Source organism: Acipenser ruthenus, chromosome 9, assembly GCF_902713425.1.
Source record: "Acipenser ruthenus chromosome 9, fAciRut3.2 maternal haplotype, whole genome shotgun sequence".
NCBI lineage: Eukaryota > Metazoa > Chordata > Actinopteri > Acipenseriformes > Acipenseridae > Acipenser > Acipenser ruthenus.
Genome location: NC_081197.1, coordinates 15,002,910 through 15,012,896, shown reverse-complemented (window position 1 = coordinate 15,012,896; position 9,987 = coordinate 15,002,910). Strand labels below are relative to the sequence as shown.

Below are 9,987 nucleotides of genomic sequence, written 5' to 3'. Positions count from 1 at the left end.
TAATAAACCACTGAGTACAGACAATACAATAAACATAGGATAGAGAAGGAACATGAAGGTTAATAGATTTAATTTTTATTCGTTTGCAAGTGTTACATATTCTAATTTCAATTATGGAAAGTGTATTTCTTACATTTCAAAACATCATGGCTTCAAGGCCGTCCTCCATAAATTTCTTATAAATAGCCATAAATTTGGCCACAAAGGCTTCCAGGTGATAAATGGCTTTGTTGCCCAGCTGCAAACGATGCTCATAATAAGCTGCCATCTGTGCAACTTCAGCTTTCAGCTGTCCATCGCAGTTGCTCAAAAGTTCAGACAGCAGGCCCTGAAACAAGAGAGAACTTATATTTCTGGGACCATTGCAAGTAGAAAAGTATATCAAATTAATTATCCAGACCACAGTCCCCAATAAATGGTATTCTTCATCAAACAGAAACATGCAGTAGATTCCACCATTGATGCCTTCTCACTATGAGGACCTCCACTGGGCCCCTTTATTACCACCAGTCAGTTTCATGGTTATTAAGTTATTTTATGTTTGTGTTCTTTAAAAAAAAATAATGCATAGCTTATTTCCTCTGATATTTGCCATTACAGTATACGTGCATTCACTTCTGTGGACTCTGCTGACTGACTATAACACTTGCTGTCTCTCTGAGGTACAAATCCCAGTCTGTCTCATGTACTGTGTATCCTGGTCCACAGTAATGGATACCTACAATTTACTTCAGTCCCCTTAGTTACATGGCTGGTCAAAGGATGTTATCTTTCATGCATGTCTGGTTTTCACTTGCCTGCTTTAATGAGCTTAAGGAAAAAATGACACCTGCCTTGTAAGGGTATTTTGGCCTATCAACCAATAAAATGAAAAATGCAACCCCTACTAATACAGACATTTTGCACATGGCTGCAAAATGGGTTAAACAGAAAATGTCCTGTCCTGCTTACCGTATGTATGTATTTCCTGGACCCCAAACAAAGCCCGATTCTTGTACTTGCCGAGAAACTTTGGAGTCCAAACGGTATGCTTGTTTCAAAGACCCTGATCAGCACTAATCTTGGATTACTTTACCTACAATACAGGCAACTCATTTGACAGCCATGTTTACCATAGCAGTGTCTGTTGTGTAATGTGTGACATCGCTACTGGTTTATGGGCCACATACAGCCCTAAAAGGTGGGTGTTCTTTATGCACACAAATATAGTGCATAACAGGATTTCCATACCAATAAACTGCAAAAGATTTTGTTGAGCGTAAACGGTACGGAAACTATTTTTATATTAAATTAAGACTTTATAGCAAAGTCAGGGTTATATTGGTGCCTAAATGGTCATGATTACAATGAAGGATTGTCAAAAGGGTCTGTGACTTGTAGTTACTACTACAAAAAGGTTCGAAGGATTGGTCTAGGAATAATATCCTGTTTAAACACACTTTTTTAAACATACCTTCATTATGATCTCTGGTGGAATGCAGTGGGTAAGAAGTTCATAAAGTCTTCCACGAACTTCAAGCAGCCTAAAAAAAGAGAAACGTGTATCAAAAAGAATAACCCTTACCACTGTTGCCAATTAAAATGGTGCTTTTCAGAAGCATTTATACAATACTTTTTAACTAGCTCACCATTAAGACTACCCTGTATCAGTCCTTTTTAATTTAATGTAATGATCTGAAGAGCTATCTCTATTAGGACCAGCTTTCTATGATCCATTTTACCCAGTCCCCTTGATGGTTTTTATATATTTTACTTAATGGGTAGCCTTTTTTTTTCCGTTTGTTTCCATTACAGTTGTACTTACTTCTGTGGGCTCTGCTGACTGACTATAGCATTTGCAGTCTCTCGAAGGTACACCTCCCAGTCTGTCTCAGGTATATCCTGGTCCACAGCAAATGGATACCTACAACAGTTAGTATGTTGTCAATAATTTAAGTGTGCCGGTATAACAAACTAATCGAATGGCTTGAGAAAATATTACCCATCATAAGACTAATTATGGAAAATCCCTGCATGTACACTGACAACATGCATAAGACTAAGATTCAGTGTGGAAACCTACGAGCAAACAAAACATACAGATATTTATTTAATACACTATACAGTGAATATGTATTTTGAGTCAGCGTCTCCTTTACATTTTTTCTTGTTGGGTATCATTAGGTGTAATACCATATTTCTTATATAAAGACATAACTAAGTACAAATACCCATCAGAGATCTAGATGGACTACAGGTAAGCTTCTGATTTAGAGTTATTTACTTTCCATGCACAGATGGCTTTCCTGTAGACATGGAATTGAAAACATACTGGTATGTATTCTGCTGTCATGCCAAGTTTATTTGAAATACATATTTTGCATACCTGTATTCCTCATATTAGTCTTTGCATATAAACATAGTCAATTGTTGCATTTTTTTCTGGTGTGTGTCTGCCACCTTGTGGACACATATAAAACTAGACGATTAAATCATACTAGGATCAGCAATGCTGTGCAGTTACGGTATGAACATCTGTACAGTCACCTAACCTGTCTGGTGTTTTTATTATTCTTGCTCCATACAATTCATTTGCTTTTGTTTCTTATTAATATCTAGGCAATACCAAACAACAATTGTTTAATTCATCACTCTTTTTTTCAATGAATATATTTGCAATATATTTTTTATAGACTTTTAAAAATGTACAGTTTTTAAAATAAAGTATTTCACTTCAGGAAGAAAGTTATAATGAACAGTTCTGAAAAAAGCCTCAACGAGTAAACCATAGAATAGATAATCTGTTACACAAATTTCTCCCTCTTTTAATGACTTGTCATTACAAAGTACAATTTATCATTTGAAATATGAAGAAGCAGACTATTCATTTTTTGGTTAGTTAGACTGAATGAACCTATACGAAAACAGTATTTCAAACCTAAAATATATTTCAATGTTAAAAAAGAAACATTTCTGTTGTTATCTTTTTTTAAAAATAATAAATAAAGAATGGAAATTTGATCTACGATCTATTACCATGGTGTTGCATCTCTACTTGTATTAATCGTTAAAAAATAAACCATGCAAATGCTTTTTTGTCTACCTTAATATACTAATCCACAGGCCAAGTTGGCAGTAAACATTAACATTCTGAGTTTCCTCCAGTTTTTTTTTTTGTTTGTTTGTTTGTTTTAACCACGTCTGACTTACTGCTGCACTCTGCATGCCTCACACATGAGCAAAGCTTTGCGAAGATTCCTGCCAGACTTCTCAGCAATTATTTTTGCCAGCTCCCCTGGGAGGGTCAAGCCTTCCTTTCTACAGACGCTAGACAGCACGGTGCAGACCTGAAAGGAAAAAGTGCAAGCCATGTTCCAAACCTTAGATTACAAGTACACTTTAAAACAATGGTTTCGTGGGCTCCCGGGTGGCGCATCCAGTAAAGGCGCTCTGTGTGGAGTGCAGGATGCGTCCTATAGCCTGGAGGGCACAAGTTCGAATCCAGGCTATGTCATTGCCAACCATGACTGGGGATTCCCACGGGGGGACGCACAACCCCTGTGGCTGATAGGGCGCCTGCAGATCTGCAGTGGAGCCATTCAGATCTGTGTTGTCCTCCGGCATTATAGGTCTGGTGGCTTCGCTGTGAATCCACAGTGCAAAAAATGACGGATTGGCAGGAATACGTTTCAGAGGACGCGTGTTTCAGCCTCCATTTCCCGAGTCGCCGGGGGGTTGCAGCGGTGAACTGAGATGAAAACAATAATTGGGAATTCCAAATTGGGGAGAAAACCAGGGTAAAAAACCATTGGCGACGATTAAATTTATAGAAAAAAAACAAGGGTTTCATTCTGCTGTGTTATGTGTAACAGTTATTCACCCATTTCCGATTTAAAAGCTTGCCTGTAATCCACCACCATTTGGTTCATAGGTCTCAACTGTCCAGTTTTAAAATAAACACGTGCTACAGTAAACATGTCTATTTATTTTAAACCATATCTGGTACTGCAGTTGGTTACAGATATGTGTTTGGCAGCCATGCTTTCAGTTAGTGCTGCACTTACTTGGGGGTGAAATTGTCCACACCCCTTCAATGGCTTACTTTCTGTTAATAACTAACCAGCTGCTTCCCCTATTGACTGACATTCTTTGAGCCAGTAACATGCTTTGACCCAGAAGATACTGCTGAGGTGAAATGAACCAGGTAGTGCAAGTGTAACAGGTTTCCAATGAATAAGGCATATAAACTTTAATTTACCTACCATAGTAACAGAGAAATGAAAACACGTTTGCTATAAAATGTGTTTCTTTTTAAACTGCACATCTGAGACCTATGCAGATAAAGGAAGTGCACAACGGGTTCATGGAATTATATTATTAGCTACAATTAATTAAAGCAGATGTCTTCACTCATTTGAATAGGGCTTGATACAGTACTGTCTTTCCCAGTCTACTACCAGAGAAGACTATTTGCTCATTGCCATCCTAATCATTATTTGGTGTACATATTTGTTTCCCCCAGTAATAAATCATTCACCTTTTAGGAATGTATTTGTCTTGAGTGATCCTTCATTGAAACATCCTGAAACCTGTTAACTGCAACACTATTAAGAGGCTTTTGTACTTGTGATAACTCTCAATATACTCATTTTTAACTGCATAAAACTGTACCTGACTGAGTGGGCAGAGATGCATGCAAGTTGGATGTCGATCATGTCCAACAAGGATCTAAAGCAGGGGGCTTGTGTTATATTAGCAAATCAAAAATACTTACAGGTTAGGCATCAGCTCTCAGACTAGTTCCTTATTGGACAATTGTGCTGAAAGGTGGGTTTTCATTTTTGCCACATTATTGACACCCGACTTGCATGTCTCAGAAAGCAATAACACATTAGGGTGTTCAATTATGGTCCAATATCTGCATGCCTAGGGGTGTTGTTGGATTGGCTTTTTCATGCATTTAAACAGCAAAAGTGTGCAGATTTTGGAACATATTTGAATACCATGTGCTATATTGCACTTAAAATGGCGCTGCACAACCCACCCCACCCCTACCATAGGGAATTGGTTGTCAAGAGAATCTGTCATAGCAGTTCTAAAAGTGCCAAGCCGTGCTGGCATAGCAATATATTGCACAGGTTCTAACATTTGTTAGTCAATGATATTGCTTCCTTTATTCTTGCCATTTTATAAGCATTGCAAGCATTTATAAGCTGATCTGAAACTAACAACAAATAGCAACTTATCACACAAGTAGCAAAGCCTCTGAAACCTTTAATGATATGTCAATGAAGAATCTGTTCGCTCAAACCTTCCGCTACAATGTAAGTGATTTATTACAGCATTTTCTTGTTAAATATAGGATGAAACATGAAAGCCATGTTTATAATGTTCTGTATGCATAATGGTATTAGTCTCAGGCAGGAATTAAACTGCAGTTACCACAGCAACAGTATTTAAGCAGCAAAGACAGCAAAAGGAAAATGGAACACTATGTAATGCTTGTAATGGCTGCAAAAAGCGACTTGATCAAAGGAGGCTTGTTTTCTCCAGTGTTAAAGGACCCTACAACTAAACCAAGCACAGTTTTCTATCACTTTGTATTCACTGTAGTTCACACCCGGTCTGGTCAGACCCCATTATTAACACCTTAATGACCAAAACTGTTACAATTACAGATTGTTTAAACAAAGTGTTCCACAAAAGCTCAGAAAACTTACCTTCTGCTATACATAGATATAGAAGCAGAATATGTGGGTGTGCACATTGATATTATTTATTTGTATTGCCGCCTTGTTTGTGATGCATACACAAAGCTGTTAAAAAGCCCATATGATATTGTCTTGTATAATTTACCTACCTCCTCCACACTTGGCAACGGTACTCGCACAGCCAAACATCGGCTTCTAATGGGAGGGATGACTTTGGAGGTGGAATTGCAGCACAAAATCAGCCTGCAGTTAGACATGTACTTTTCCATCGTCCTTCTCAAAGCATGCTGGGCATCTTTGGTAAGTCTGTCAACTTCTGTCAGGAGCACCACTACGAATTTAAAAGATAAAACAGAAGAAAAATACACACTGTAAACAGTCTTAAAGAGAGAGGGAACACCATGCATACTTTAGAACAAAATAATTACTTAAAATTGGGGTTTTCAGTACAACAATCCTATAATATTATATTTCAGCATAATCAAAGTGCTGATTTTGTTTTTTTATGTAAAGGATTTTGGACAAAGACATTTGACAGAGTAGGGACTGTGAGCCTCCAAAATGTGTATTCTCATCACAACCAATTTGTACAGTAATATGGTTTATAAAATCTGTCTAGAACACTAACAGGATCATTTTGCACAGAGTTTGACGCAAATACCAATTGTTTATAGGCTCTTGAGCTCTATAAAAAAGGGCTTTATAAAAGCATGACAATTGTATTGTTGTAACTCAACAAATTAAAAAAAGTTTGTTTTTTGACACTCATGTACTATTTTCTGCTGAATTGCCCAAATAAGGATTTTAAAATTGATTTCCAAAATTACCAGCCACATACAAGCTCCCTCTGTCGACCACCTGTATGACTATCTGATTTAATGCAGTATTGTTTTTACCTTTAAAGTCCCTTTGGGTGCTTGACTGGATCTGCTGAGACTGTGCGACTGTTTTTAGTAGTTCCTGAATAACCACAAGGTCGCTGTTACCAGCATCACTGCAAGACAAATTTAATCAGTTTACATGTCAAGTTAGCAGTTCTGGTGGCATTTGTCAATTGTTACTGTCCTCATCTAAATCGTTTTTTTTCTTCTATAGTTTAGAAGTAAAGAAGAAATCAAAACGACAGCGGTTACACTGGAAAAACAAAGAAAAATAACCATTGGAAAAATGCCTGGTTGCACTAATCACACACAAGTAGCATACAGTTAAAATACAACATACAAATGTCTTTACCTCGGATTGACTTCAAGGTGGTAGTTGCTTGCTATTGTGCTGATCTCAATTTTCTTTTTTGACGTCGCCTGTACAGAAAAGCAGAGTAAGGGTAACATTACACACACTGCAAACAAACAAACAAAACATAAAAATGACTCTGATGTGAACCTGGTCAATTACTGTTCAATCATAGGAGGTTCTGGTCTCTGATGGCTCGTTAGTTTGCATTGCAAAACAATTTTAGCAAGTTCAGCTGAAAAATTCTTCAGCCATTCCAATGATTGAAACCCCCAATATATTTTATTTTTTAAATAAAAAATTACATCTGAAAGACATAAAATATGAACCGTGTTTTTCGTGTAGTGGCATTCTTCATTCAGCAGCTGTAAGTGCCATTCTGAGAGCATCTCTTGCCTAAAGATTTTCTTACAGATTGAACAAACAGAGTATGATAAAAACACACGTCCAGGAAGATTTGGCTATGCAAGTGCAAGGATGATGTCCTGATTTTTTTTTTTTTTTATGAAACTTGAGTAATTAGATTCATATGTTTCTGTCTCACTGAAGAACAAACAAGGCATACCAGTTATTTGACAGGGTTTAGATTGATGAGGTTTATAACATTTCCCCCTGGCATTAGAGACCACCTGAGCAAGTTAAATGAAACCACTCAAGATGATGAAGCTATTCCTAGACCAAAACTGAATCTTAAACTGACAGTAATTTAGCTTTAAAATACAATAAAACTGTGGTAACTATTTAGGCAAAATTAATTTTAAAAAAGTACTTCCATCAGGGTTCAAAGATGATTTTTTGATTAAATGTTTGTAATTGAACAGATTATACCGAGAACAGCTTGAAAAGGGGGCAATTTGAATGGGGCCGGTCTTCCTAAACAATGCCCTTCCACATTCAGACCATCCTTACCATATAAAATATCAGCATTCTAGTCTACTCTCATTCTACAGTCTACAGGGGGTCCCATACATCAGACTTTATAGGCATAGCTGTTAATGTTGTTTCCGGTGTGAAATGTACTTAGAAGGAATTCAGGTCACTGCTTTATTTAACAAAGAAGATCCTAATCGACATAATATGATATTGCCTACGATGTCTGACTTTAATGGGACACTCTGTATTGAAAACAATGAAGTCTATTAGTAATGTACATTCTTCTGCAAAGCTGTAAATGCAAAACTGATCAATCTAATAAAGAAAGTTGCTCACCGCGTCCTAGGCTACAACCCCAGTACGTACATATAAAAATGTAAGTACACTACGGACAGACGGACAGGTTCTGACATAGACTATATTTCCATATTTACTCACAATAACTAGTGGTAATGATGCTATAATCACCACTTTCATCACTAGTGGATAGGTTTCTCCAAAGGAAAATGTAACCGTACCTATATAAACGTGTGATAATAAATGTTGTCATCCTTACTATTATGGACTGATGTTCGATCCTAAGTTTTTCCACCCCTGCACCATACAGCTCCCGCAGCAAACACATAATCCTGGTCTTCTTGCCAGCTCCAGATGGACCATACACAAGCAAGTGAGGAAAGTCTCCACATTGTACCTACAATAAATAAACCATGACACAGGTATTTAAAAATCTACATTTAATACATTATGGTTTAAAACCTTTTTGTGGATGTTTTTCTTCTATCAATAAACGCAACACATTTTCAACAAAATAAGTAGTAAAGTTGCCACATAATTGTAATGGGTATAGTTTTACAGGCAAATTAACAGCAAGAGCCACGTTCTCGATCGGTATTTTTTAATCATAAAGTCAAAAGTACTGTATCCTGAGTAATAATAATCTACTGACCCATAATAGGGTGTTATGTGTTTATTTGTTCTTGTTTAAAGTATATTCTGAATTTTGTCGTGTACAAATTAAATAATATGCTGTTATATTTTTTACTGACTTGGGACACTGTACAGTGCTAATCGGCAGTTTAAAAATGAAAAACTGTCTTAAAAAGAAAGAAAACAAATACCCGGGGCGGACTACCTAATTCTATTCCGTGTGTTAATTTATATTCATCTAATTCTATTTTGGACGGGACATTAAACTTTAATGGCATTCACTTCAACACATGAAGGTTTTAATTATTTTACTTTTTTTTTTTTTTTTTTTTTTTTTTACTTACCAGATTTTTTAGCTGGCTGGCCTGGTCTTTATGGTAATCCAGTTTGCCAAGAGAAGTCGGTCTGTATTTGTCCACCCACAGACTCATTGCAACGAATTAAAATAATAAAGTTAGAAATTATATCTCTACTCTGACACAAAATGCCAAGCTGCCTGCTGCTTACTTAACTTCTCTCTCCCGCGAACAGAAACCAACCCGCGCTGTCAAATTTCCTCCAAGTACGGAGCGTCGCTGAGGACAAACTTCCTTTCAGGACCTGCCCTAACATGAAAAAACGCACTGCAGAGTCTTGCTGTTGCTCACATTTCCAGTGTTGTACGATTGAACGGTTTTTGCGTTTCAGAAGGCTGTTTTGACAGGTGGAAGAAATATATAGTGTAAATCCATAAAACTTAAGTTTGCTCTAAAAAATATCGGTGACCGGTTGCATGCGAAGTATGAATTGTTAGTAGAATTTGATTTCGTGCCAAAAATGTTTGCGGGTTGTTATTTTTCATACGCAAAAAAACGCATAATAAAAGGCTCGTAGATATTTATAGCTTCACAGAATTTAAATTGTACTTTTAATGTTGACACTGTTTTCGAAAGTCACTGCACAAAAATAATAATAGAAACAACATGTATGTAATGTGTTGTCTCACTGCGTTGTGTTTTGATTGGTTGTTTGAGCCCGTGCAAAAGTGCGCAACAAATAAAACAACGTAACCTTTCATTTCCATTAGTAATATTCACTGGCATGAGAAAAATGGGATACAATGAAATAACGTAATGTGGTGCATTCATTTTACAAGGGCATCATGACATCATCAATGACAGAACCATGTATATGCTTTTGTCCTACTGATAATGCTGACCCCTGCTGGATAGACAAAGAAAATGTAATATTCACAGTCTGAAAGTGATCTTTTTGTCTGTAA

General features: G+C 36.8%; 1 protein-coding gene across 1 annotated transcript; it reads right to left on the bottom strand.

Moving 5' to 3' along the window:
- Positions 1-59: 59 nt before the first annotated feature.
- LOC117405273 (replication factor C subunit 3) lies at positions 60-9,361 on the bottom strand. Its single transcript, XM_034008208.3, has 9 exons — positions 9,071-9,361; positions 8,353-8,490; positions 6,924-6,991; positions 6,587-6,684; positions 5,840-6,021; positions 3,190-3,326; positions 1,805-1,903; positions 1,454-1,523; positions 60-328 (listed from the first exon to the last, which is right to left on the bottom strand). Exons 1-9 carry the CDS (start codon positions 9,155-9,157, stop codon positions 137-139), a joined length of 1,071 nt encoding a protein of 356 aa, XP_033864099.2. The 5' UTR covers positions 9,158-9,361; the 3' UTR covers positions 60-136.
- Between the last annotated feature and the right edge of the window lie 626 nt (positions 9,362-9,987).